The sequence below is a fragment of the Penicillium riverlandense genome, assembly GCF_028828495.1.
Source record: "Penicillium riverlandense strain IBT 135883 chromosome Unknown utg000008l_segment0_segment0, whole genome shotgun sequence".
NCBI classification, from domain to species: domain Eukaryota; kingdom Fungi; phylum Ascomycota; class Eurotiomycetes; order Eurotiales; family Aspergillaceae; genus Penicillium; species Penicillium riverlandense.
In genome coordinates, this window is record NW_026643199.1 from 1,986,189 (window position 1) to 2,013,578 (window position 27,390).

Consider the following 27,390-nt stretch of genomic DNA (forward strand, 5'->3'; position numbering starts at 1 on the left):
TTCTTTTGAAAAACAGAATTGCCGTCGGGGAAGATACACAGCCACTGGATGAAAGAGCCATGCATGTGACCTACGTACAAATAATCAACAGCCAATGCGCACTGGATGGATGGAACAGAATTGTATCCAGATCCACCATTTGCTAGAAGGACCACCTGCAGAAGAACAGGTTTGCCAAGAAGGAAAGCTGGAAGCCTCAAACTCATATTCGCCGAGCACCTTGCGTAGCTCATCAACTCTTATCGTAGAGGAAGTAATGTTTAAATACAAATATGCACCATCAAATAATCACGCAAACGCTAAAACAAGTATATTAAGTGATGAAACAAAAGCAGAAACATTCAGACGGCCGTTAATCACTCGCGGATGATCCAGAGACAAAGTCCATCGCATTCGAACCCGCAACGGTTCCCCCCTCGCCCCAGATGGTACGAGCAGCATCAGCCCACATGGTCTCGGGCTTCACAATGTTCTCATATGTATAGAAGCGACGGTAGTCGGCGGCCTCGTAGATGAACTGCAGAGGCACCTCATCCTCGCCCTTGCGGTAGGAGCTCTTGAAGTTGACCTCCCCTCCTACCCCACCAAGCTGGAAGGGGATTATCTGGGGGTTCGGGAAAGCTTCATAGAGTTTGTACTTTAGCTCGGCAGTCGGAGCGACTTTGTACGCCGTCTCTCCAATTTCAAAAATCAACGACAACGGGGCAGCAGTGTTGCCCTTAGAACCGCCGAGGGCCTGCATCGGTCCGACGCGTGGACGTCCGCCAAAGACTATGCTCTTGACGGCGCCTTGGTTCTTCATGAGCTCTGCGAAAATCGTGCACGTTGATGTGCAGAGTCCGTCTGTCAACTATTTGGTTGGTTTGTTAGCATTTTCATCTCAATAAAGATCTCATCGAACGCTTACCAAGATAATATTCTCCGGTTCAAATAGTCGCTCGCTGGGAACCTGAGGAATACCACCGTAGCCTCGAATCGGAGTTCTAGGTATGGAATACTTAGCCAGCCATTCCAGGCCCATCAAGGCTGACATATTCCCTCCGAGCTGTTCGTAGGGCCCGTAGATTTCCTCCCATGATTCAAAATGTGTAGCCTCAGTCGGAGTTTGGTCGGGTTTGACAATAGCTTCAAGACAAAGTCCACTGGCATTGGCGCAAGCAAGATAATCAGCTGGCTTGGTGACATCAAGATGAGCAAGTGCCTGTCCGGCAAGATTGAAAGCCTCGTGGTCGCGCATGCGAGAAGCCTGGTAGATATCTTGGTCGGGGAAGAACATCCTAAACAGGTCCAAACCACTGTCTATATCACCTCCCGGGTTGGCAGACAAATCGATAACGATCTTTTTCTTGCCGTCTCGGGCGGCTTGCGCGACGAATTTGGTTGCGCGAATAGCAAACTCGGCGGGCTCCATGGCGTATTCGGAAGGTTCGAAGCTAGGAATAGCAAGAACAGCCACATCCTGCAGATCAGGCTCGTCGAGATAGTAACCGGAAAGCATATTGTAATTATCCCGCACGAGAGGCTTAGGATAATAGGAAGGTAAAGGGTTGGTGGTGTTCAAAGAACCCCCACTGGATGTTGGAGACGTGGAAGATGATGCAGACTTGAGACAAGCGCCGTTGAGTAAGGATTGACCACTGGTATACGCAAAGTTGACATGGGCCTGGGCAATAATTGGCTTGCGAATGGTCGACCCGTTGGCAAATTGGACCTCATACAGCGATCGCCCCGGCCAACCGTGCGCTTGCGTAGCGAAGGTTCCTTCAGGAGGGAACGAATCGGCCACTGACCGCACGGGCGACATGAACATCACGTTATATCTGATGACCTGTTAGATGGCCGGTTGCGACACTAGGTATAACACTTACCGAGCATCTGGGTCCTGGAATGGCATTAGGCTAGATAGCTTTTCTATCGCCTCTGCTGCCGGCTCACCATTGATAGCGACAATAGGGGAGACAGCGAAGGAGCCTGACTTGAGTAGTTTTGCATCCGCTGCAGCGTAGATCTGTGGAATCTGGACTCCATCCTTGGAAATTGATACCACAGGGAGATCTAGTGAAAATTGAAAGATCTGCGAAGAGCAGGTCTCAAGAGCGAGGTGTCCGTCATTGGCAGTTGCCAATAACATCTTGATGGATTGGTCAAACTCGTACTGGCCGCTGAACTGTCCTAACAGGGCCATGGCCTCAATAAATTCGAGGCCACTTAGAATATCGGTAGAGGGAGACAAGTATCCAAGCGGCGGGTCTAGCGGGGGGAGATTGCATGTTAGAAAAAGACGTAGTTGTTAAAGCGCTGCACTTACCTTGGAGTACCTCGAGCGTGCTTTGCCATTGCACAAACTTCTTCACTTCTTGGGCAAAAATAGTGCCATTCTTAGAGTCGAAGGGCATAGATTGAAGGCAGTTGTAGGCCAACTCCCCGGGAACTGTAACAATGTCCGTTACTAGGTGGGGCCTGTCAGTTGTGTATATCAAGATTGGTGATCCGTTTCACTCCATACCGTTTGCCTTTCTGGCCTGTGCGGCGAGCTTAGAGACGTGCAGACAAGCATTCTGTTGAGTGCTGTTTCTGCTCGGGAGTGCGACCGCAGACAACCCTCCAGCCAGGGCAAGGAATAAAGAAAGCTTCGGGATCATGGTGTCATATGGTTTTGAAGGAGATTGCGATGTATTAAGAAAACAAAGAAAGCAAAGATAGCGTGCGGTTTATGTGTTTATATGTACATTTACGAGGCTGTAGGGAGACATTCACAGCCTTGCTACTATCCGTCGGACATTCAGCTCATAATGGCGAGGGTGAGGCTGTATCGAAAATGAAGTATATCTATAGATTCCGCCCCCATAGTTGGGGGCGAGGCAAAACGCATAGATGACCATTGTAGTTAGCGTACTCGCGCTCGTTAGGCTCTCCAAGTGACGACCCCGGCTATTCTGTACGAGACGGCCTAGTACGGACTAGTGCTGAGGTAGTTTGATGGCTTAGAGCGACGATCCGGATGAAAAGGTTAGTGGCCGCCTTATTCAAGTCTAGCGGAGCGCTCATTCGCTGCATCGTTGGTTTTAGCGTGGTTAAAATCGCCAAGGCTCTGAACAGCCTCGCGGCAACTAATCGCGGAAGCTGAATCTTGTCACTTCTAAAAAAAGAGCGCATTCGCGTAAATATACCACGTTCACCAATTATCGAGATTCAACCGGACGATTAAGATTAAAATTAGATTAGGCCTTGTCCAGCCTTGGATTAGAAATTGTGATCAACACTTCTCACTCTAATCGAAGCCTTTCCAATAAGCAAATATTTGGAATGATTTGGTCGCGCACCGTGAAGGTGCACTAATCCATGTCCGCCAAAAACTGATATCAGGCTTCCATGATGTGGCTGAACGCAGAAATTCCAGTATAGATATGGAAGGGTGATGCAATATTATTTAAATCTTCTGACAAGTGGAAGAGGACCGCTCCATCATCTTAGGTTGTCATAGTATACAAGTATATGTACAAGGCAGGATATGTAGGAGGGAAGAAGTATGAGTAGGCACAACCACCAACATCACCACGAGGCCGTCTCTCCTCTCATGGTAGACTGAAACGACAAAATCCAGCTGAGGGGTATATTGCGCAGTGAGGGAAATTCAGAGACACAGGAACAAATATGTGAAATACGGGGAAGTGAGACTAGGCATCCATCAAGCGGGTGGATTGCGGGACTAGGCATCCATCAAGCGGGTGCATTGTTCAAGTGATCAGAACAGGATATTCTGCCTGAGCTCCTTCACGGCGCGCCTTGTCGGCCCTCTTGCTCTTGGTGAGTCCATACCGCCACACAGGCACCTCGATGATATGATCCAGAAGGAAGGTCAATCCACGCAGTCCGTGCAGTTTATCGCGCCATTCACGATCCAATGTCGCCGCAGCATCCAGCATGAGATTCAGGGGCTGCTTGGGCCGATATAGGCTGGCACCGAGGTCGATGTCGCGGGCCACGAGGGCCTTGGCGAGGCGGAGCTGGCGAGACCGCTCTTCCCATCCGGCCAGGAAGCCTCTCCTGAAATAGGAAATGGGGTTGGCGTGGAACTCGCTGGGTAGGTCGTTGAGGGTTGATTCTTTGAATGTAGCTCTTTTATTATTTCCAGGGACGCCAATGATGACTTTGCCGGCTCTTCGGAGAAAGCAGTTGGTGAGCAAGTCTTTGTTTTTTATAGACACGTTGCGAGAGAGGGAGCTGAGGACGGCGCGTTTCATGTTGTGCGAGACGGCTTTGTTCATGCAGGCGTATCGCCAAAGGACTCGGCAGATATTGTAGTGGCGGCCCTTGAAGGCGACCAGGAACAGTCGCTCCCAAGTTCTGCTCGATAAGCGGAAGGAAGGGCGTTCCAAGAATAGCTTTGTGAAGTAGAGGGCAGAGAAGATGTCCCGACGGCACATGTACACGATTTCAGCGAGGGAAGAGCTGTCGACGAGGAGATTATGCTGAGTGCAAATCTCCAGCAACCGTTCTGCAGAGTCGAAATCTCGCAGTCTGGCAATCACACTGAACATATCCCTCAGTAGAGATGGAGAAAACCAGTTGGTGCCGTGGGTAGTGACCATGGAATTGACGAAGACGTCAATGCCTTGACCGCTCTCCAAATGCACGAGGAGTGAATTTTGTACGGTGAGTTGGAGCGCACGCCGAATTGTACTGGTATCTTTCAAGTATCCCAACTGGGCCATTTGAGCCATCAAAGCGGCTTTCTCATGGGGATTCACTAAGGCCTCCAGCAGCGCCAGCCATGTATCTGGATTTGGGCGAATGTGCACTCGCCACATGGACAGAAGAAGCCACTTGAACACATGCAGATGCTGATGTTGCGCAGCTGACCGCAACAGAATGTTATACGTGTCTGCAGTCGCAACATGTTCGGCTATCGAGAACACGACACGGGCGCGGCGAAGGCGTTGATGATCACACAGGAAGATCAGTGCGCGGTTTAATGCGGCAGTCGAGAGGCATTTGCGAATTGAGTCTTCTCGAAAAAGCACCATAATCTCCTGCGCAATTTGTTCCTGATATGGGATGCTCGGGTCACGATTGGCTTTCTGACTAGGCTCCGTAGCATGCGTAAGGTCCTCGATATACTCGGTAAACTCTCTTACTGTACTGAGACTTGGACGAGCCGCCAGAACTTTATCTAGCGGCTTCGGCTTCTTTGCCGCTTGCTTGATGTTCCACACCCCACGTGGGACTGGCACCGGGAGACTTCGGCGCCGCAAAGCCTCCGTGGAGGTAACCAAAGGGATTCGCGGCGTGACAATATCGACTCGAGGGTCTCGACTGGCCTGGAGGCTTTGGATGCGATCGATTCGCTCGCTAACGAGCTCCAAAACGTGCTCGGAGCCCGACAGAATAACTTTGCGATGTGTCCCATTACCTATCTTCGGGGAGAATATATGCACGCGGCATCCATGGTGCACGGCCCAATACCAGATATTCTCCTTCATCGCCGTGTCTGTCATTCCAGAGAGCAGAGCGACGGTCTCTTCGGGTACTTGCATCTCCAAGTGCCTGTCGCCTTTCCTGCTCCATGGGCGGGAGTTTTGTTGTATCCACTGCAGAAGCATCTTCACCCTGTTCCAGGTAATGTCTCTCTGATTTCGTTGGATATTCTGCATTCTGAGAAATCTTGCGTTCCGTAATTTCCTTCGGTCCTCGGGGGACAGCTTCCACATTGTACTCTTGTCCTCGGCGGACCTTTGTATGACGGATTTGAATCGCGAGACCTTCAAAGCCTTTCTCCGTCCAGATGATATAGGTGGCCTGACCGCACGGTTCTCAACATCCTCCATGTCGGCGAAGATATTGAACGAGGATTTCTGCCGAGTGGAGGAGTCTTTGGTTGACGTCCTCGCCGCCGCCCTTCTTCTCCGATATCTGAGATCAATTCCATCCGCAATAGGAGGTCCATCCAGACCTGGGACATCTTGAGAATTATCACCGGAGCTGGGCGAGAGCGGTTGACTGTTCTGCCGGCAGAGCGATGGTACAGGGCACGACCTGATAGTTGGGCGGCAAAGGGAGCCAAGAGCTTGACGGTTCCTTGTCGGAGCTGCGACCGGGTTCAGAGAAGTGATTGGTCTTCGCTGTCGCACGGCGGTCGTAGCCCAGCGCGGGTAGAGGAAGAGGAGAGGTTCATCGGGGCCAGCCACGACGGTGTCCAAGAGGGCAGACAGACCTCGCCTTCTTAGACACGGGCGGCCACACGAGAACATGGGGATCGATGCTGGAGCATCTGAGGCGTGGCGGGAGGAGGGAAAGACGAGCTGTTGAGGATCAGAGAGAACGGGAGATATTTTTCTCGGCCAAGATGATGAAGGAACGGGAAGGAACGGAAGGCGGTGAAGCGACAAGGATTTTGCTAGATGGCCGATGGGGAGTATACAACATTGAAAATGAAATTGTATTCGTGTATGGTACAGTAGCCAGGGCTTTATGTTATGCATATAAAAGAAAGACAAATAAATGTGCCAATGAGCAAATGCCTCGAATTATTGAAGATGACCCTCACGGCCAACCTCCGCTGCCATGGGAATTCCATGGATGTCCTTCCCCTTCCCCTTGTGCGACAGCTGAGGAGAGGGCAACTTCGGTCGTTTTGACAGCAGAGTATCTTGTCGAGACACGGGTGTCAAATCCAGCATTCCCGTCACTGATTCGCCCTGGTCATCGGCAAAGACATCCGGGCCTGTGATGTGCAGCCGACACGTCTCCGCCGCGCGGGCAAGGTTGTCCTGCTTGCGCTTGATCTGATCGGCGTCCTTGCCGTCTCCATCCTGATCCGCGGCTGTCTTGGATAGCTCATTGACGACGCTGACAAGATGCGAAACAAACTGCCATCGAGACGCTTGGAAGAGGAACATAGACATGATCTCCGGGATCTGGGTTCGGAGTTAGGAAACGTGTTGGTGAAAGAATATGGTCGCAACTCACCTTGTCATTCAAATAGTACAGCTCCTCGCCTCCTTCCTGGACGAACTTCCTCAGGACATCGACTTTCTCCCGGTCGATCGAAGTCCGCTTCAACGCGTACATCAAGGTAGGGATGTCCCCAATCTCCTCGGGGGGTGCATCTTCAGCCACCTTCGTAGTGGCGCGACTCAAATAGCCCGAGGCCAGCTTGGATAGGCTCGCAGAGCTCTGCTCACGGCTATGGCCCTTGGAAGAATGGATAGTAAAGTAGTCTTCGGTCAGCATATGAGCCTTCTCAAAATCGGACCGAACGCGATGTTTCGCCGCAATCTTAGTCCGAAGTCTAACCCATCGCCTGCGACGGACAAATGAGTGGAACCAGGGCTGCGTGCCATGCCATGCCGACGACCCAAACGAGAATGAGTACTGCCAGCCCTGCTCGTCCACGTCCCCCGACATGTCGACATACCAGGCCCGCCAGGCCCATTCCCAGCTGGGATCTGGGACTTGCGCATTGGTGATGTTCACGGGGCTTTCCCTCCGGTCTGGAGTCATCCAGGCGCCGGGATCGAGATTTAGCAGTGAGCCGTGGGAGTAGCGCGGAATCCCGAATAGGAACCAGCCACGTTGGTTCTCGTAGAGAATGTCCAGCTCTGAGACTGGCTTGCTGCTTTCATCGGAAGACTCATTGGTCTGTTGTTGTTGTTGCTGCTGCTGCTGCTGCGCAGATCCAGCTGATTGGACACTATTCGTATGATTATGTCTGCTTTGGACTCGAGAGGGGGCAAAGTCCGTCGAGTCGACATCCCTGCCCGCGTCGTCCGGCGGGGATCGTCCGCTTCGCTGTTGGGTCACACTGCCCTCTGAGACGGATGAACCTCGCGCTCGCGATGACTCTCTGGTAATCGGAGTGTCGGTATCGCTCGGAATTCCTAGTCTCTCTGGTTGCCATTTGGCATATTTTCGTTTGGCAAGCTGATTCGTCACTGATACTCGAGTCAAATGCCGCGACAGGCTGCCTTGGGGATCGTGTCCAGTTGTACGCCGCGAGAGGTCATCGGACCGCTGAGTGGGGGCAGTGTTGTCCACGAGGACAATGCTGCTTTGGTTCTCCATTTTGGGGGAGTAGCATGCAAGGGACAAGCGGGCCGGTTACGATACAGCGCTCTGCTGTCCGCAGTACGTATCCCAGGCCAGAACGGTCAATAGAACTGGACAAAGGATAAGAGCATGACCTCTATGGGGGGTGCATTGTTGATGGAGGTACCCAAGAGTAACACGGGGGAAAAGAAAAGAAAAAAGTGGGTGAGGAAGTGTTGCGAGAAGGAGGAAGTCAGTGGTGATGCAACATGGGCTTTGCGGGGATCAGCAGCACCGCCTTTTTGTTTTCCCACGCGATTCGTTACTCCTTCAGTGCTTCCACCATCCCTCCCACCCATCATGGCCGCCCACTACCGCAAAGTCGAGGTGCAATCCCCAGCAGACTTTACCTACCTCTACGCCAACACGGTCGCGCTCTCCCGACGCAAACTAGACCTACACCTCCCCCCTTCGGCCGCCAACAATGAACCCGATCCAATGCGCGAACGCGTCCGGGAGCTAGTCGACGAGGTAACTCCAAATTCCCCAAGAAAATAGAAACAGAAAAAGAATACCATTCTCACGGCTGATTCATTCAAGTACATAAACGAAACATTCACAACAGCCTCCTCCTCAATCAGCATAAACGGGATCGACTCCTCGTCCCCCCAATTCCCATTCCCGGCCTCCTTCACAGCCCCGGACGAGACAGTCGAGTACGAGGCCTACGATGCGGAGCTGGCGTCGCGCGTGACGGCTCTTTACGCGCAGCTGGAGTCCCTAACTACGAGTGTTGCGCAGTTACGGCGGGAGGCGCCGCAGAAGGCGGCGAGGGAGTATGCGGCGCTGTTGAAGCGGACACTTGAGGAGGAGGAAGAAGAAGAAGAAGAAGAAGAAGAAGAAAAGGAGGTGGAGGATCAAGAACGAGAAGATGAGGAAGAAGCAATGGATGAATCGGAGGACGTGACGAGTCAAGATAAGGACAAGGAGGGCGCACAACAATCTGCCTCTACCCGGACACGCGCACATCGCCAACGGCGAAAGCGACATGATCCAGCGTGGACGCTACAGGTACCGCTGGGGACAGAGGAAGAGACGGAGCGCTGGCAGAGCGGGGATATGGCCGCTGCTTACGAGAACGCGCTGCGCATGTTACTGCGGCTACAGGGTGAGGAGGGAGATCTTGACCCTTCTTCCGAGGCTGGAATAGTCGAGGGCAATGCGCTAGCTACGACGGTGGGCAAGGCCGAAAGGGCAGTACGGGCGGCGGAGGTGGTGGAGAATATGTGATTTGGGTTGGATTTGGATTCGGTTCTTATTGTCTTTCTTTCTTCCTTTTGAAAAGAAAAGGGTGCGGCGTTTCTTCATCCGAGGGCTTGGTTTGGTTGATGGGAGGTTGATTATCATGATATCCATGTTTTCCTATTATTGCAGTCAATCCATGAGTGAATTTATTCCCTTTCAGGTCTATGGTACTTGAGGCCGAACGAAGGCAGTTCGCATTGCAAAACTCGCGCTCAATACATACATCGATCTAATTATCTAGCCAGAGCTTCTTCCATTTGCCTCCAAGCATGTGCTCTTTCTCCTGTATATAGTCGCCGCCCTATAAAGATAAGAAATGACCATCTTCACCGTTTTAATTTGAATCCAGCCCTGCCCTGCCCTGTCTATAGCGCGGGTGCATGGCTGCTTCTTTTGAACAAACAGTGGGAACATCAAAGCAAACGTACAGTAAAAGCAAATCTCTCCATGGGACATCTAGATTCCGACCAAAAAAAGAAAGTGAAATGAGCCACATACATAAGTGGATATGTGGCGCGGGGGAAGAGAGGGAGAGGGTCGGCGAAGATATTGAAACTACCAGAAGGAAAAGTCCGGTCTGCCAGGTGGACGAGAGAGAGGGGGGGGGGAAAAAGAGGGATGTACGGGGTTTGAGAGGGTTTGGATGTTTCTGTGTGTGGTCTCGAAAGACCTGGGAAATAGTGTAAAGACAGCAGATCTGGATCGCGCTCTGATGATAAGGAGTCCCCCCGATGGCTCCTTATCCGGGTTTTCTCTTGCTCCATGAGTTGGGGGGGTATTGTTTTGTTTTTGTGTGATGATGCGGTGCGAGACATTGGTGGCAAGGAAACTCCCACGGTTGCCTTTATGCGCTGGCCTCGGGCTTCTCAATGCCTGGGTCCTCGTTGTGAACAACAGCCTCGCCACCTTCCTTGGGAAGAGCCCACTTGGGGGTGCGAGCCCACTCGGGATCCTGCCAGGGGCCCATGTCCGAGAGTTCACAGCCACCCTCACACTGACAGGTACCGCCGAACTCAACGGGCAAGTTCTCAGCGGGGACCTGCTCCAGCAGCTCCTTCTGGTACCCACTGCCCAGAACGTGGATCTTGTTGACAGTGACGGGGTCCAGGAAGCCCTTGACGACGCTGAAGACGCTGCTGAATCCCCAGGGGGCGTTGATGAGGTACAGCTTGCCCAGACGCTCTGGGTAGTAGTTCTGCGAGATGTCAGAGGCCTGGCGCACGTAGCCGTACACGGAGGGGACGCTGGTGATGCCGACGCCCTTCAGGTCCATGATCGTGCAGCACGTCTCCATCAGCTGGCCGGCCTTGCGCGAGCACGCGGGCAACCGCGGGTCCGACAGCTTCTCGTACTCGGTGACCAGGTTCTGTAGCATGCGCTCGCCGGTCGTGATCTTGTACATGGCATTGAGGTCGATCTTGCCGAGCTTCTCAATGTAGACGGGCCGTCCGTCCTGTTTATTTCGAATTGCATATTAGCCTTCTTCTCCGGATGAGTGTCAATAAAAAAAACCCACCTTGTCCGTCTTGTGGTAGTACTGAGGATAGTATTCAAACACCTTCGCCTTCTCCTCGTAGTTGAAAGTGCCCGCCAACTCATCGGTGCCGAAATCTTTCCGCCACTTCTCAGAGGTCACGAACCTGTGAATTGGATTAGTCCATCATCGCACTCACAAAAGTAAAGGGGTTCAAAGAGACCGCATCGGCCGACAGCGAGCCTAGTCTCCGAGAGTGTAGAAGTGGGCGACGTACATGGACTTGGACGCCTCAACGTCGAACTTGCGAGCACGCAGGAACCGCAACAGAGTCAGAGTGTCCAATCGCTGGGTATAGCCCAGCTCCTCCAGCTCCGAGCGGAGCTGCTTGACCTTCTCATCCTGCTCCGGCGTGGTGTGGCCCGGGTGGCCAGGCTGTGGCTCCGGCGCGGTGGTGGGGAAGTCGTAATCGTCATACTTGGGGTCGAGATCGAGGGTACGCTCTGCAGGGGCCGCCATTGTGATGATGAAATGGGGAGAATTGGGGAGAGAGGATAGTGGGGGGAAGAGAAATGTGGGTGGGAAAAGTAAATGAGGGAGGAAGAGGGAGAGGTGGGAGTGAAGAAAGCGGGAAGGCGGAAGGGGCAAGTTGGCCACTTGGAGAAGTCAAGATAACTTAAGAGCCCAGCAGCAACAGGCAGAGAAATAGTTTCACTAATTAGAAGGGGCTGATTCGATGTTGCATTTGGTTAAGCGTGTGATGATGATTTTTTTTTTTTGGTTTTCCCCCCTTCGTTCTAGCCGCCTCAGCCGGCAAATCCTGTTTGTTTTTTTTTCCTCTCTTCCTTAATTAGGGGCAGCCGATTCCGGTAACTTTTTTTTGCTCGGAGCTAGTGTGCTTCTCCCGTTAGCCAACAAGACAATTGACCATTCCTAACCTCATTATTCCTTCTGATTGCAGAGGGTGTTGTCGTTGGTCATTATCCGCAAACGGAACCCTATGTCAGCTCTACCTTGACCCCCCGCGCAGATCCTGATTGAGTCCTTAACGGGTTCTACAAAGTCAAACGTTAAACAACCAGAGAGGGGGATGGGCAGGTGGCGGTGTCGTCCCAGTCCACCTGCATTGATTTAGTTATAGTGTGTTGTGGTCTGGCCAGGATCGGCAGGTGGGTACAACTACTAGTTAATCAGTGAAAATCCGAAAGGGCACTTTATTTAAGAACTGAAAGGACACAACGGGTATTCGACTGAACGCAGGCAGACAACCGCAGACTAGGTATTATTATACACAACGCATCTGGAGTCCAGGCGGTAATGGGGATGATGAAGGAAAAGCACAACGATAGGATTACAGAACGCATAGCCAAATTGGGGTGAAAACATGATGCCCAGCAGCTCAAAAACACAAAATATGCGTTGGGTATAGACCATGAAAAAGCCACAAAAAAAGGGAAAGAGTAAATCCCAAAGAAAAACGGGATGGAAGCTAGATGCTCGGCTCTCGCCCGAACCAGCGGGGAAAAGTCCCGCATCTTCCTCCATCGGGGGTATGTTCGTGTATATAGACAACATTCACACGGGGCGCATAGACCGCCCGCAGCCATGGACGAGGGAAGTAGTTGCACAAGGCAAACCCTGGTCCATCAAGGATGATGATATGAAAAGCAGTATAAGGGACATATATTAATGCCATCAGATCATCGCAAATAATCAATCCGCTAAGCCGGAGTCAACAGTGGGAATTGAACCGCACTGAGAGAATCACGGAGGGAATCATTCGGCTCGGTCTCGTTTCAATTCGTAGGGGAGGAACGTGGGACGCATGGGCCTTGGGGACGAGATCCCTTACCAGCCCTTCTTGCGTGCAAAGCGTTTGTTCAGAAGCGTCAGCACCTTCGAGACGTTGAACTGGACATACTCCAAATCAAGGTCCTCGAGGTTGTCCTTCTGCATCTCAAGGAGATCATCAAGCTTGAGATCGAGTTCCAGCAGTCCACGAGCCCGTCCTATTGATCCTTGTTAGTCTCTTCTCCCTCTCACACTTGATTGTCAGAGCAAGACTCACCTTTGTAGTGTAGACTGATAACGAATGTCCCCGGCAACGGGCTCTTGAACATGAAGTAGATATTGGCCCGCCGGTTCTCCGGAACGTTGCTGCGACGAATGACGCCTTCCTTCTCCAGCTGCTGGTGAGTGAATTTGTACGGCCCCAACTCCTGCTTCTTCTGCTCTTTGGCAGTACTGCGCGACTTGCCCTCGGATTGGCTGCGCACGTTATGAAGGTAGGACTTGTAGGTCTCCAGCTGGCCGACCAAATAGGTGTTGTGATCGCGAATGGTGGAGAACACAGACTCCAGCTGTCCGGTTTCCTCCACAACCTTTTCCTTCAGCGAACCAAGGTGGACCAACTCTTGCTCCACCTCATCCCGGAGCAGGCTGAATTCATCGGAGCGGTCAATCACGCCCATATCCTGCAGCTGACTCAGCAGTTCCATGGAGCGGATGCCCTTCCGGACCATCACGGCGTCGTTCTTCAGAGTGGCGGCAGCCTCAGCGATGCGATCCAGGCGAAGGGGCCGGCGGGCCACTGAGGAGTTGTGGGGTAGAGACCGGAGGATCTGGACAAAAGTAGACTTGGCCTCCATGAAAAACACCTCTTCCTGCGTGATGTCAAGGGCAGCCGTCAAGTCATCCAGAGCAGTTTCCCATCGGCTGAACAGCGGCACTGTGATGGTTCGGTTCTCCTTGCGAGGCAACTGTGCTGGTGCGGTGCCTAGCTCCTGCAGGAGCATGGATAGGTGCGAGTACTGGTCCTGGGCAAGCACCGAAATGTGCTTCTCCAAAAGGCTATGCATGGCGTACATCTCATTGAGAGTGATTTGCAGCTCGAGGTCCCGCTTCGACAGGGCCACGTAGTTGTCCATCTCTAGGCTCTCATAGAAGTCCTGCACTTCACAAAGGTCGAGCAGGAACTTGTTTACCCGGTCCTTGTTCGACTCGATGAAAGGCTGCAGGCTCGCCATGTAGGGCTCCTTGGCATAGGACGGCTTGTTCGCCAGGTTCTGCAGCATCTTGGCGATCAGGGTCAGGGTCCGACGAGGCTTGTCCGTAGGTGTGGCGTCGATCAGCATGTATGAGCGGGGGGTGACAATGGCGGGATTGATGAATCGCAGGAAGAAAAATCCACCGATCAGGGTACAGATGGTCTGGTCCTGGGCGTCGGGATACTTGCGGCGGGAAAGACTGCGAATCTGCTTGCAGATCCAGCGGAGCCCGTAGGGAGTCTCATGGACGGCATCGATAATGGTGGTGAGGAAGCCATTGGCAATATCCGTCAACATCTTCAGACGCGGCGCAATGATGGCCTGCACCTGCTCATTTGCGGCTGCATCCTCGGCGGTCACCGACCGGGCCAGGTAGTCCGGCAGAGTACCCGTCTCCTCCTCGATCTGCTTGACCATGCTCTCGTAGACCTTCAGAGGGTTAATCTCCAGGTCCACATCGCGCAGCTCGATCAGCGAGTTGATCTGGTGAGCCAGAACCTGTTTCAAGTAACTCTGGCCGGGACCACGACGTGTGTAGGTGGTCATCATCCGCGAGACCGGGGTATTCTGGCGCAGCAGGGACGAGTACTCCGGGGTATTGTCAAACTGGTATGTGAGGACGGACTGGAACATGGTGAGCAACAGATGTTCCTCGCGGCTCTCGTACTGGTTTCCGTAGATGGTGAACATGACGGTCTGCAGGAGAGAATCGATTTCCGCCATTGTGACCAGGCGGCAGAGGTGAGCAATATGGCGGGGCTCCGACTGAAGGAGGAAAAGGAGGTTGCCGTACTTCTGGGTGCGATCGTCGTTCGGGAAGAACCCTTCTTGGGGATCGATCGCGTCGTCGAGGTGACTGGCGACTTCGTTTTGCTATTGGAAAATGCGAGTTAGGTAACAAACCTCCGCAGTTCATTTTGATTCGCATCTTACCTCCTCCTGAGCCATCCGATTTTGAATCAGGAGCGCTATCCGAGAATCCAGGTACCGCACATCTTTCTCGAGGACGAAGTTCTTCTTGGACTGCGAAGAAATCTTGCTCTTCAAATCGCGCAGGTGCTTTTGTGCTGTTCGTGCATGTCAGTCGGTATTCACACATATTAAAAGCGAGCAACGCACCTCGTGCCAAATCATCAGAAATCTCCAAGTCCCTGTCCTTGGCCGACATGGACAGGTACAAAGCGGTGACCGACATCCGCTTGGATTGGCGGAGCGACCGAGTATCGTGGGACGACATGGTGGTCTGTCGTGCGACGGGCTGAAACGAGGACGAGGACGAGGAGGAGGCTCGGGATGCTCTCGATGCAGGCTGTAGCATCGTCGCAACGGACATTGTGGGAACGGGCGACCGGGGATCGCCTGTGGGTTATATTGCGCGCACCGTCGACGACCGAGAGAGAGACTCGATGTCAATGGTGGCGGGCGCGCGAGACTTGGGAGAGTGTTGAGGGGGTGAAAGGGTTGGGAAATCTTCGCAGGCTCCTGCTGAGTCGGTATCGTGGATTGGAATGCGCAGAGGCAGAACGGCGGTGGAATCCGGGTTGGCAAGCCGAGTAGGTCAGGCACCCAGGGGTGGAAAAGAAAGTTCTTGTTCGACCACGGAAAGGGCAGCGGAAAACGCAGGCGGTCGAACGGAGCCGAGATACGGGCTGAACCGGCAGAATTAGGTGACCAAAGGGCGGAGCTGAAAGAGTTGAGGTCAGGAGTTGACGCGTGACCGACAGAGGGAGAGAGAGTGGGTGGGTTGGGCGTGAGTGAAGGGGGAAAAGGGAGAAGGAGAGAAGTGGAAGGAGAGTCGAAGAGGGGGGGGGGGGGGAGAGAGAGGGATGGGCGAAGTGGATGCAGCGGTGGAGCAGGTCAATCATGATTGATTTGCCTTAGTTGGTTAGTTAACTATGTACTCACGACTATGCTCACTACCTATGATTCTTCTTTGAATAATGCAAGGGGAGTGGTCTTTACCCCTGGCCCAGTGCGCTTTTTGCCACTCGGATAACCTCCGGGGAGACTGATAATAGTATACCTGGAGATAGGGGTCAACACTACTACAGTACATGTACTACGGACCATTCTCAGAGGACACGACCCTTACAATTGATACGTGTCCATTGGACTTCATTTCCTGATTAACGATTTATTACAACACCTTTCGGTACCTGCGTCAACGGTCATTGACATCCGCACTGACTCCCAAGTGGGCCGGGATGGTCAATTACCTGTTTCGGGGGCTAAGACATCCACGAGACTGCTCAGGTGGTTTCAGGTTGATTTCCTGATGTGGTTCTCCTCTTCCTGTTAACCAACCCGGATGTCTCAGTAGTGAGGTAAGTAATGTCATGCTAGCTATGCAGCAGATCCCGAATTCTCGTACCCGCCATTTCCGCCCGACTGGGATGTGCAGCTGGTTGGGATCTGACGGCGGTCCGAGCTTGCCTTTTTGGCTCCTTCGGATACAAAGTTCCTTGGTTAGTTGTTCAGTTGTCTGCCATGCGGGGATAGACGCGCTGAGCATGTTTTCTTTTTCGATTTCTTGTTTTTCGCTTCTGTTGCCTCCATTCCATCTCGCTCTCCCGCTCAGGGGTAAATGCGCAGCAGAGTGGATCCGGTGGGACGCGGAATGTTGTTTTTTCTGTGGAGAGAACGAACGAACCCATGCATGCTGCCCCTGAACGGGTGCATGTCTGGCCTTCCGAGCCCTCCATCCTGGTATGGACTCCTTCGTAGTACCTCACTATTCTTCAAGGCGATATGTCCAAGAAACGCGCTAAGAGGATTCGTAGATCGGACCTCAACTAATTTACCAGCGAAATTGGGCTCAGCAGATCGACGTCGATTACCACTTACCATGTCCAGCGGTCGAACGATCTCTGCCCGTTTCGTCGAAGATCCCAAAAAAGTGTATTCGGCCGCCGTCGAACCTTACATTCTCGCTTTTGGCGGGGGAGTCATGGCCCATGCGGCGATTGTAATCATCATCATGATGATTATGTCGGGTGATCGGGGGTCCTAATTTGTAGTAACTAATCTTGGTCTAGCTTCCCCATTCCGCGCTGCGCTACGGGGGTACTGGCAGCACGAACGACGGCGGGACGATGCATGCAAGCGCGGGCGACGGCCGAGGCGATGCAACGGGGGCAGACATCCTAGACTCTTCCGGGCGATTTTTAGCGGGGGAGAGAGTTAGTTAGTTAGCTCTGGCGAGGATCTGGCTGGTATGCACAGACCAAGCCAAGGTCAGAAGAGCTAGAGAATTTGAGTTCGGATGCAATTGATATGCAGGATTCTTCAGAGATGCAGAGCGGGTTACAATGCATAATGCACTGCACATGTATTTCTGCTATCTCAACTCGTGTCATTGTCTCTTGGCACTATTGTACATGTAGCAATTCTAGTGCGGGTTGACGCAATAGTCTTGAAATACTACGTAGCGATTATAGCTGCTGCGGGGCTTGTCAGGCCACCAGAGTATAGACGAGGGTCACTTAATCGCAGTTGATCACAGCCATGGATAATTGTAGCTGCAATAATGGATCAACTGAAAGCACCATGTTTCTAGCATGAAAAAATAAGTAGAACACTTATTCGGGCGGACTCATTGCAAGCTAATAAGAACCTAGATTTACAATCTGCCTTGAAGACCGGCAAGTTAATCATGTGTGCCACCCTCGATATTAATACCCGCCGTGTGGCTGTACTGCCACAGATGACGGGTCCTCCGTGTGGAGGCTCAACAAAGCCATAGCGTCAAATCAAATCACCAGCACCTATCCCCAGAGAGTACAGTTGAGCCACCTCTGCCACGTGAACTAATGTAGCTATCCGCTGCACGTTTTGCATACAGATGTCTTAGTCGGATTCTGAAGTAAACCGGGCTCACTACCATGAGGATGATGTGACTCAAGACAATTATTGACTAGGCCGCTGAGCAGAATATATATCCACCACTTCTCCCTTAGACTGGACAGAAAACTATTTACTACACACCACTACAGATGAGTAAATTTAGGAGTCACTTGTAAACACTAATAATATTCACCAGTAGCTAATCAAAACATCCTATCACTTCTCTCAACGAAGCAATGCTTCAGACTCGGATGCGGATAATACAAAAGACAAAGAGCTCCCGTCCAACGCGGATAAGGTGTTTAGATCCCATTATGGCGTGCTGAAAAAAACGCTCGGAAGGCTATCCAAATCAGCAGGAAGAAGCCGTATTCCATTTTTAGATGGGAGCTCAGGCTAGCCATACCAACAGCTTGAAGAAGGCCTTACAAGAGATGCGGACGACGCGGACTTGCTAATACTTAGACATTTTAGGCCTAGCAGACTCACCTTGGAAAGAATTTCTACGATATGAATTGAAACAAACCCAAGCCATTCTCTGCCTTGGGGCCCGCTCATCCTGGACGTACACCGTGAAACTCCATTCTCAGAGCTACCGAGGTAACTCCGTCCCGATCTCTATTAAGGCCAGCTATGTATTGGCTTCCCCGTCTAACGAGCGATTCACTGCATCCAGCAACCCCACATCTCATTCCCAGGGCCCATCTAAAAATATCTTTAGAGGCTGGACGCCTATCCGATCGACGATCTTCCCAAGTCCGAACCGATAGGCGCGCTCTCTCCAGCCGCAGGCCCCACAAAGAGGCGCCCAGCCTTCGATGAGATCGATTTACATCCTGTGTTTGTTGTTGGCTGTAGCTGTGTCAGTCATGTTGGATCTACATACGTAACATACTCTCGTTGCATTGCCGGTGTATCTCGGTTCTTCAATCCGATGGACATAGCCTCATTTATATTCACTCTGTGCCTTTTTTTTAGAGATTGTATACAAATGTGAAGTACGCCTAATGCGGTGGAAAAGATATAAAATGGGAGTGTATGCAATGCCCCGAGATCGAATATCATCAACATCAACGTCCTCTTCGATCTTCTCAAAGAAAACAAAGCAAAGAAATCACTCGCTCAAGTCCAACTAAACAACATCATCATTCAAAATGAAGTTCACCGCCATCTCCACCATCTTCCTTGCTACTGGCTCTGCCATTGCTGCTCCCAGCAGCATGAAGCGCGCAACCACCTTCAAGCCGATCATCATCCAAAACTGGTCCGCCGAGAACTACTCGAACTTCAACCGCGGCACAATGGTCTTCGCCATGAACGACCCCAACGCGAACACTAGCACCGATTGTAGTGTTACCTGGTGAGTCCATTCTTTCATTTTATCTTCATATCTCCATACATACAGTTATATACAAACCAATAAACACCAGACTCACATGAATGCCAAATCTAGGGAATATGGCTTGGATCCCCCCAAGAGCACGATGGTCAAGTGCAACGATGACACCTATGAATTCGGTTTTCTGGGCCCCATTACCTCGATCGATGACTTCTCTCTCAAGGTGGCTCGCTCGGACGGTACCTGGAGTGGACAGTACTCGGTTAACTCAAAGGGCGAGGACTGGGAGTGCAAGAACTTTGCTCATGGCGCTTTCTCAGAGAAGTGTGACTGGGTTGGGGCTTTGAACCTCGGCGTTATTCCTCCCAATGCCTCGTAATTTCCTTTGAACTAAATGGGGCGTTTTGTTCTGGCATACGCTCATACGGGAGGAACACACTGTGAAGTTGAATATTGATATGGATTACACGCTCCTTTTTGTTATGCATGGCGACGGGGATAGATACATTCCTTTGATACAGTGATAGCTTAATACATAATATGGTCTATTTGAAAAACTTTCCATCTGGGTGATAGTAGTAACTCTCTCATCATTTCTTTATATTATACAGACATCAAGAGTGAAACTCTAATCCCCCTACACAGAATGGGAGGTATCGCTATGCTCGGAAAAGATCAAAACCCAAAACACCGATGATGCTTTTAAAGACCCAGAGAAGGACCAACTAACGCCAGGAGGAAAGGCTCGAAGATGAATCTATTCGCGGAACGTGTGCGATTTACCTCCAATCTCCCGATTCTGCTTCCGCGCGCCCGAGGGAGCATCCATCGCCTTGGCGTACGGGTTGAAATGCTTTTTCTGGCGTCTGCTGGGCGCCTGAGCAGGTGCAGCGTTGAAGACGGACTCCGCTGCGCCATAGTCGAAGGGGGTCTCTTCGTTCTCGGGCTGTGAGTCCGTCTGTGAAGACTTCTTGGACTTGTCCTTGCGCGATTTCTTGCGCCGCTTCTCCGTGGATTCGGGCTCGTTGCTCGACTCCACCAGTAGCTCGTCTGGTGTCGAGGGAGCTTGCTCGGTCGGTTCAGCGGGTGCAGCCTTCCGCTTGCGTGGGCCGCCGAGTTCCTTTACAGTAAAGATTTTCGGTTCTTCTTGGGCTGGAGCAGGTACAGTCGATGGAGCAGATGTAGTCGATGGAGGTGGTTTGGCAGTCGTGCCCAGTTTCTCACGCGTTTGAGAGACAGTCGAAGGCATGGGCGGCAGGGGAAGAGAAAGTCGGAGGGCCTCAGCCGCTGCAACGAGCGAGTATGCCGGCGGAGCTGGTGATTCGAATGCCTCAAGAACATTGCCCCAAAACTGGGACGTTTCGTAGCGCTCGGCAGCAGGAAAATCGGTGATCTCTGGCTGAGGAATGGCTGCTACAGCTTTCGCAAGAGCTTTGGGCGGTGGCGCCACGTCGCGCCATTCCGGACCAGTAGCACCTTCGGTTTTCGCTTTCTTGATCACTTCGAGGAGGTCATGAGCTCGCTCCTTCGTGATGGGCGTCACAGGGGACAGAGTTCGGAGTAAGACGCCCATGTCAAGCGGCATGGTCTGGGCTAGTTTGAAGAGCATATGTCTAGGAAACACGCACTGCCAGCCTTCGTCCTCAGCTCGTGCCACCTCATCACGCCACTGGTGAACAGCCTTGAAAACGGCAAACTGTTCCTTGGGCAGAACTCCGGGGTTGCGTGACAGTAAATCGTACCAGCCGCCTGGACCGAGTCCATTTGCCGCATCATACACCGGCCGCTCGTACCGTTGCAACGCCTCATTTTTGGAGCGCTCCAGCACGTAATCGATGTGGTTCGCTGCCTTCGTCGAGGACTCGACAAGTTCGTTGCGTAGAAGATCGTAAATGTAGAGGAGGTAGTGTGTATCCGAGCGGGCATAGTCGAACATACCATCTGGAAGCGGACGAACCCGCCAATCGGCCATCTGGTAGCGCTTATCGGCCTCAAAGTTGACCAGCTTCTGCAAAAGAACCTTCAAACTTCGCTTCGGCCAACCCAGCGCAGATACCGCGTGGAAAGTATCGAAGAGCCCGACAAGATACAGGCCCAGATCGCGCTGCAGCCAGATGATATCCATGGTGGATCCGTGCAGGACCTTGAGGATGGTTGGGTCCGCAAAGACTTCGTTGAGCATCTGGAGTTCTTCCCGCCACGGCTGCAAGGTATCCACCACCCAGTCCTTCTCGCGAGTGCTGATCTGCATCAGCGAGGTAAGACCATGGTAGGAGTGCACATCGTGATGTTCCAGATCAACCGCAATTTCCTTCGCCTTCTTGAGCTCTTCAAGCATCTCCTTGGCTCCCTCCAGTGTATCAACAAACGTAGCCGCCGTACTTTCAAAGGGGAGGTAGTCTATCGGAGGAGAGACCTCGTAGACCGATTTCGGGTACTTCGCAGCGCGGATCTCAGCCTCGTACGGGGACGGATAGCCCGTCTTGCCATCCACCTCGCGAGTTTGTAATGATTCCTCCAGCGGGACAATTGCATGCGGCTTTGTTTTGAGCAGAGGCCGGAAGGGACCGAGATCGTAGTTATCGGGCTTGTGGTCGAACAGCAGTTGGGGCTTGGGGATCTTGGACGGGCCATAGTCGTAGATGGTGGGAAATTTCTGTGGCGGTTTCTTCGCGGGCGCTCGTTCTTCTTGCGAGGGGCTCAATTTCTTGATCACTCCTGTGAATTCATCCAAGCAGGCGTCCGCTTTCTCCAGCAGCGCATCGATCACGTCCACCACGCCGCGCCAATTGTCCTCAACCGATTCCTCATTGTGGAGGGTCGGAGCGGGAAGGTCGGTTCCGGAAATTGCAGCTTTGAGGACCGCAGAGGTTAAGGAAAGGATGCGTTCGCTCTGTTCGTCGAGTGACTCGGAAAGCTCAGCGTTGGATGTACGGTAGAAGTTCAGGTCTTCGGACGAGAGCTGTCCGACAGTGCGGGTTACCTGGACCAGAGACGATGACAGTCTGTCCTGGAAGGGAGCGAACCCTCCAGCTGAATCCATGCTGTAACTTGGGTAGTGTGTAGTTTGCAGTTGAACCCAAATGAAATCGAACGGCAAAAAAAGTCACCCGGATAAACGGATGATCCGGACACCTTGACTATTCGCATGACTCCACGGCTCTCTTCAACGATCTCCCATTCTCTGCCTCTGTCGCTGTCGACATTATGGCTGCCTCCATTGCTCCAGAATGCAACGATATCAAAGAGTGAGTCAGATCTGATTCCCTAGCTTCGACTACACGATTTGAACAGACGAGCAGCACCGAAGATGGCCACTAGCTGAATGCAAAGGCTAACCATGAAATCCATACAGGAAATATGACACCTGCTTCCTAAAATGGTACAGCGAGAGTATGTATATATCTTCAACAGTTCATGAATAAGTATCACTAACTATATGCTAGAGTACCTGCGTGGCAACACATCATCCAACGACTGCGAAGAACTCTTCGCCAAGTACAAGTCTTGTCTAAATGTAAGTTCTTGCTTTGCGCTTTGCCAAAGAAAGAAAAACCAAATATTTAAGAAACGAATCTGCGGCTAACTTAGACATGATTGCGGCGAGAATAGAAATCTCTCAAGGAGAGAGGCATTGAATCGATGCTAGATGACGCCCGGAAGAGCAGTAGCGAGACGGACTCGGAGTTTCTCAAAAAGTCCTAGTCTAGTCTGTTCCTTTTTACTTCTCCGCGAGGCATGTAAGATGAGCGAATACATGACCGCGTTTTGAATCCGTCTAGTTGGTTTCAGCGATGACGAGCATTTCCCATGGTTGACTGACTCCATGGGTGGGCGTTTGGATTTGGCTTCATTTACCGTGTATATACTATATCTCATCTCCGTCTGCATAGACCGACCTCTCCTTTCTGCTTGGACATTCTCTACCACTTGGGTTGTTATTAGGGGGCAACAATAAAGAACTAGACCTGGGTTCTGGATGGCTACACAAACTTCCGATTTGATCAACTTCAACTCCCCTGCGCCCGCTATGCAACGCATCACTATAGCTAGTACTAAGTACCCAAATACGCTATATGAGGAAACCATGCAACCACAGCAAACATGCACCTAAGTCTGAATTCGTCAGCGTGATCAGCATGATTTTACTTTTCTGGACATGTACCTCTGGGATGGTGAGCCTACCACCCACCTTAATTTTCTACACACACGTTAGCTGCATAGCACGACCAGGATATTGACGGAAAAGATTGGTTGAAGTGAAAAAATATTAATATCCTTGATTGGGACATGCTGATGCTCGGTTAACCATCTCGGTTGAGCATTCTGCACGAGCACTATATACCATGAGACAAAGCGGCATCAGCGGTGACCCCGTCTCCTCAGATCGCCCTGAACGAAATTCGCGGGAACTTTGGGCACAGGATTGCCCAAGGAACCGATACCTCCTCCCATCGAGCCGGCTGCACCACCACCGCTGCTGCTTTTCTTGGGCTGGGTCAGAAGCGCCCATACCTCGGCCATACCTGCGCGGTGCGCGGGAAGCATGCTATACTGCATGCTGTACAGATTGCGGCGGTGGATGGGTGGAACGAAACGGCCGGTGACGAGACAGAATATGACCCGCGGTGCAAGGTAGTGCTTTCGAAGTCGATGACCTAGCTGGAAGTATTGGTCGAACATGGCCCGTAGCGGTAGTGGGACGGACTAGATAGACTTTAGTTAGTGGGTGCGCTGGGACATCGGATCATATAGGTGCATACCTCGAGATGGATGTAGGAAGCCCGGACGGATGATTCAGAGCCTGGGACATGCTTTTCAGGTTCGTCTCGAAGCTCAAATCGAATACCACCTGGCAGGCGCCGCGAATCCTTCACTCGCAGCATCAGCGCGAAGAGCGGGAAATGATTCAGGAACGCAAGACACGTGTCAAACGCCGCTTTCATAGAGATGATCAACATCCGAGCCGATGCAAAGGTCAGGTAGAAGACAATGACAGTAGGCAGAAGGAAGAAAAGGACGGTGAATAAGATGGTGCCGAGCAGCAGCTGGTCGAGGTCGTAATCGCATGAGTCTATTCGGTTGCGTAAGACATTCCGCTTTTTGCCGCGGAAAAGGTGGAACAGAGAGATAATGATGGTGAGCTGCCAATTGAAGATGCGGGCGGATGCAATATAGAAGGAGTAGATGTGGACTGTCAGGATGGAAAGTAAGTCGGAAAATACGGCGATGGGCATGCTGGCTCCGGCGAAGCTGGAGCATCCGACAACGTAGATCAGGTGAGGTAGGTAAGGTTGTAGGTTGGCAATGCAAGCTAGATCCACAAATATTTAGCGCTGACAGCAATAGGCAAATTAAGATGTACTCACCCGCCCAGTTCTCGATGACCCACAGGAACAAGTCACCCAGGAAGGCAGCAAGTTCGTTGTTCAACTTCAGACCGGCTGGCCAGTCCATCAACCATGAGATAGTGCGCTGAAGCCCTTCGACAGTCCAACCAGTGAGAACGGTATTGATTTGAGAAGCCACCCAATTCGCGTTGTCAATGATATAAGACCCCAGAGCGATCCCAATAATCACGTCGTTGGCAACGAGCCACAAGCTGTTGTAGAATCGAATATAATCCGGGTGGCTTGTAGTGACACTCTCCCAATTATCCTTTCTCTGGCGAAGCTTGCTGTATTGGATCGGCCAGTAACAGAACTGTTGCAGTCGTATATCGACCTGCTGCGCTGTCGCCGAAATGTCCTTCAGAGCAGCAGCATCAGGCCGCGCCCGCCATTCGAGGACCTGCAGGACAATCTCTGCGATAGATCGATGCACCACGAGACCAATGACAAAGAATCTTGTGATAACGGGCCAGATCCATTGCCAGCAGATATGGGCCACGAAGAGGACAAAAAGACCCCACAGAGTAGTTGCGGATTCCACCACGCGTTCGCCGACACTCATACTCCTCTTAGCCCGGATACCAATGAGGTGGCTATTCTTGTGCATGAGCTGCGCCATCTCATAGGCGCAGTTGACTTGGTTGACAATGAGCGGGAGGGCCTGTTCCTTCTGTGACGGAATATGCTTGACCACCGTATGAAGTTTCAACTTCTCGACCAGCATCTCGGACCGGCTCTTCTCATTCTCTTCCTCGGACTCAATCTTGCTGACAACCGGACCCCATATTTTCGCCGTAGCTGCCTTATCACCCAGAGCAAGGGAAATCGGCTCCAGAGACATGTACTCCATTCTCGTCGGATGCGGACGATGGTACATGACAACCTGAACAGACAAATTCGCCTCTGGAGGACAGAAGATCCGCGGAGCCTTGGATGGCGGATGAGTGGTCACATAGAGATGGGAGGGGCTAAACGCAGCTGGTGGATCAGGCGAATTTGTCGACCCCAGGACATGCATCTGAGACCGACCACAGAGAGTGAAGATACGCACAATAGGGTGCGGACTATTCCGAAAGAGGATCCCGGCACGAAGCGCATTGTCGACTTTACGCGGCTCCACATCTTCGAGCACCGTGAGCACAAAAAGATCAAGCTCCGAATTCCGCCAACCGATAATCACCCCCGGCGACGAAGATCGCGGGAGATCATACGGCCAGAACACCCGCAGCAGTCCATCGCTCATGAGCATGTTGTCATCCTCCCGCACAGTATTAGAACGAACCGCGCCGGCGTAATTGTTCCCGAGCCGAGACGCCGAAATTTATGTGTCGCGGGTGCTAGCATATCACAAAAACCGTCAGCCAAATCCATGGTCCCTCGAAAGACGGTAATGGAGGTGGTGGAAGCTCACCAATTTGCCCTCCTTCGCCGCAAGGTGGTTGATAGGCAGAACGAGCAGGAAGAAGAAGACAGAGAGGAAGAGGAATCCCTTCGCGGTGCGTGTCTATCAAAACATGTATCAGTCAGACCAGCACAAAACGAAACGGGCAGTGGCACTTGGATGGGTGTGGTCAGGCCCACGGAGGGGTGGGCCGAAGACAAGACAAGCAAGACGCAAAGACCGACACGGACAAGGAAAAATAAGGAACACCTACCACGACGCCGTGATCCCACGCAAAGATAGCCAATTCGTAAAGCCGGGTAACAAGATCCCACCTGGCAGTGGTGTAGCCCGCGACGAAGATCCCAAGGGTGAGGACGGAAAAGGGGTGCATGAATTCAAGGTCGCTCAGTGGTCCACTTTTAGCTGGCGCGCATAGCTGAGATTGTTTCGAGGGAGAATTATTTCCGGGGGGAGTTGTCAATCCGGTGCGATGAGGTAGGCAGGTAGTAGATAAACGAGCGAACTGAGAATGAGAAGTACTGGAGGGACGGAGGGATCAGCAGGGTCACTGCTGGTGGGCGTATCGGCGGCGATGATTGATGCCTGCTCAGCGATTGGATTCCGCGCCTGGATACGGCAGCCGATCGTCGCAAAAGGGACAACATGACTAATCCCATAATTAAAGATTTACCGCCCTGAGGTCCGCCCTCGACCAAGAAAAATGACATTATGCCAAACCACATAGTCCAGACCTTTTGGTCCATTAGTCCTGAAACCTACAAAATGAGATGGATCAAATGGGGCTTGAAGACGGTGGGATGATGGATGAGTGGTTACATAGAGTAGAAACAAAAATATAGAGCTATATTGTCACAAACGTACTGGATAGTGTTTAAACTTAAAAGTCAGCGTTGAAGTCCTACAGAAAGTGTCTTAACATCGTCTTTAACACCGTCTGCTATAGGAGGTATAAATAGTAACGAATGTCGTAGTAATGCTTAACTACGCTATAGGGAAAAATGTTCAGACAGAAACTTGGGGACCCATATACAGCATCCAGCATCCAGATTGATTAGCAATTACTCATGATTATTCCGTATAGGATAGGAATTTATTCCCATTCAAAGCCTAACAGTTCTCTGCGCTACTAAATTACGAAAGCTCAGAAAGCGAATGTCAGAGAGAACTAGCTCTTCCAATTTGTGTCTTTTCTGATAAGAAACGTCAAATGAGTGGCAGACTATTGCTCCTTATACGCTTCAGAGTTGTCAATTGAAGGAGATGCGCATCATCTAGGAGAGGGAGATGCGACAGGCCCCGTATCTCTCCGAAACAATAACCCAATAATCATAAAAATTTCTCCACACCCGCACCCCTACACGAGCTTTGTCGTTGATGTTCCAAAACTCAAGCTCATTTCTCACACCCAAAATGCTCTTTCAAGCAAGTTCTTTTCCAAGTCAATAATGTACCATGACAATAATTTTTGGATATTATATACTGCAAAGACAGGAGAAGCTGGGTCCACTCACAGGTGAGAGTAAATGATAGAGCGTTTAAACGGGACACTGGGAATAACC

The 27,390-nt window shown here is 51.7% G+C and overlaps 9 protein-coding genes across 9 annotated transcripts; 3 read left to right on the forward strand and 6 right to left on the reverse strand.

Annotated features, from left to right (window-relative positions):
- Positions 1-352: 352 nt before the first annotated feature.
- N7474_009811 (uncharacterized protein) lies at positions 353-2,642 on the reverse strand (the record flags this gene model as incomplete). The annotated part of the gene is made up of 5 exons (XM_057201221.1): positions 353-850; positions 908-1,820; positions 1,869-2,250; positions 2,309-2,449; positions 2,507-2,642. The coding sequence occupies 5 exons, from the start codon at positions 2,640-2,642 to the stop codon at positions 353-355; spliced, it is 2,070 nt and encodes a 689-aa protein (XP_057049208.1).
- A 1,095-nt stretch (positions 2,643-3,737) lies between these two features.
- On the reverse strand, positions 3,738-8,064 carry N7474_009812 (uncharacterized protein; the record flags this gene model as incomplete). Its single annotated transcript, XM_057201222.1, has 3 exons — positions 3,738-6,302; positions 6,555-6,917; positions 6,970-8,064. 3 exons carry the CDS (start codon positions 8,062-8,064, stop codon positions 3,738-3,740), a joined length of 4,023 nt encoding a protein of 1,340 aa, XP_057049209.1.
- Positions 8,065-8,388: 324 nt separating this feature from the next.
- N7474_009813 (uncharacterized protein) lies at positions 8,389-9,318 on the forward strand (the record flags this gene model as incomplete). The annotated part of the gene is made up of 2 exons (XM_057201223.1): positions 8,389-8,559; positions 8,629-9,318. 2 exons carry the CDS (start codon positions 8,389-8,391, stop codon positions 9,316-9,318), a joined length of 861 nt encoding a protein of 286 aa, XP_057049210.1.
- Positions 9,319-10,177: 859 nt separating this feature from the next.
- Positions 10,178-11,326, reverse strand: N7474_009814 (SEC14 family lipid-binding protein; the record flags this gene model as incomplete). The annotated part of the gene is made up of 3 exons (XM_057201224.1): positions 10,178-10,786; positions 10,850-10,973; positions 11,085-11,326. 3 exons carry the CDS (start codon positions 11,324-11,326, stop codon positions 10,178-10,180), a joined length of 975 nt encoding a protein of 324 aa, XP_057049211.1.
- A 1,329-nt stretch (positions 11,327-12,655) lies between these two features.
- On the reverse strand, positions 12,656-15,187 carry N7474_009815 (Ras GTPase activating protein IRA2; the record flags this gene model as incomplete). The annotated part of the gene is made up of 4 exons (XM_057201225.1): positions 12,656-12,816; positions 12,876-14,727; positions 14,788-14,921; positions 14,974-15,187. 4 exons carry the CDS (start codon positions 15,185-15,187, stop codon positions 12,656-12,658), a joined length of 2,361 nt encoding a protein of 786 aa, XP_057049212.1.
- Positions 15,188-18,851: 3,664 nt separating this feature from the next.
- Positions 18,852-19,415, forward strand: N7474_009816 (uncharacterized protein; the record flags this gene model as incomplete). The annotated part of the gene is made up of 2 exons (XM_057201226.1): positions 18,852-19,057; positions 19,151-19,415. The coding sequence occupies 2 exons, from the start codon at positions 18,852-18,854 to the stop codon at positions 19,413-19,415; spliced, it is 471 nt and encodes a 156-aa protein (XP_057049213.1).
- Positions 19,416-19,793: 378 nt separating this feature from the next.
- On the reverse strand, positions 19,794-22,079 carry N7474_009817 (exosome nuclease subunit RRP6; the record flags this gene model as incomplete). Its single annotated transcript, XM_057201227.1, has 1 exon — positions 19,794-22,079. The coding sequence occupies one exon, from the start codon at positions 22,077-22,079 to the stop codon at positions 19,794-19,796; it is 2,286 nt and encodes a 761-aa protein (XP_057049214.1).
- A 164-nt stretch (positions 22,080-22,243) lies between these two features.
- N7474_009818 (uncharacterized protein) lies at positions 22,244-22,741 on the forward strand (the record flags this gene model as incomplete). Its single annotated transcript, XM_057201228.1, has 4 exons — positions 22,244-22,284; positions 22,392-22,429; positions 22,483-22,553; positions 22,649-22,741. 4 exons carry the CDS (start codon positions 22,244-22,246, stop codon positions 22,739-22,741), a joined length of 243 nt encoding a protein of 80 aa, XP_057049215.1.
- A 657-nt stretch (positions 22,742-23,398) lies between these two features.
- On the reverse strand, positions 23,399-26,201 carry N7474_009819 (phosphatidylinositol N-acetylglucosaminyltransferase; the record flags this gene model as incomplete). Its single annotated transcript, XM_057201229.1, has 4 exons — positions 23,399-23,743; positions 23,800-24,350; positions 24,406-25,684; positions 26,082-26,201. 4 exons carry the CDS (start codon positions 26,199-26,201, stop codon positions 23,399-23,401), a joined length of 2,295 nt encoding a protein of 764 aa, XP_057049216.1.
- Positions 26,202-27,390: the final 1,189 nt, after the last annotated feature.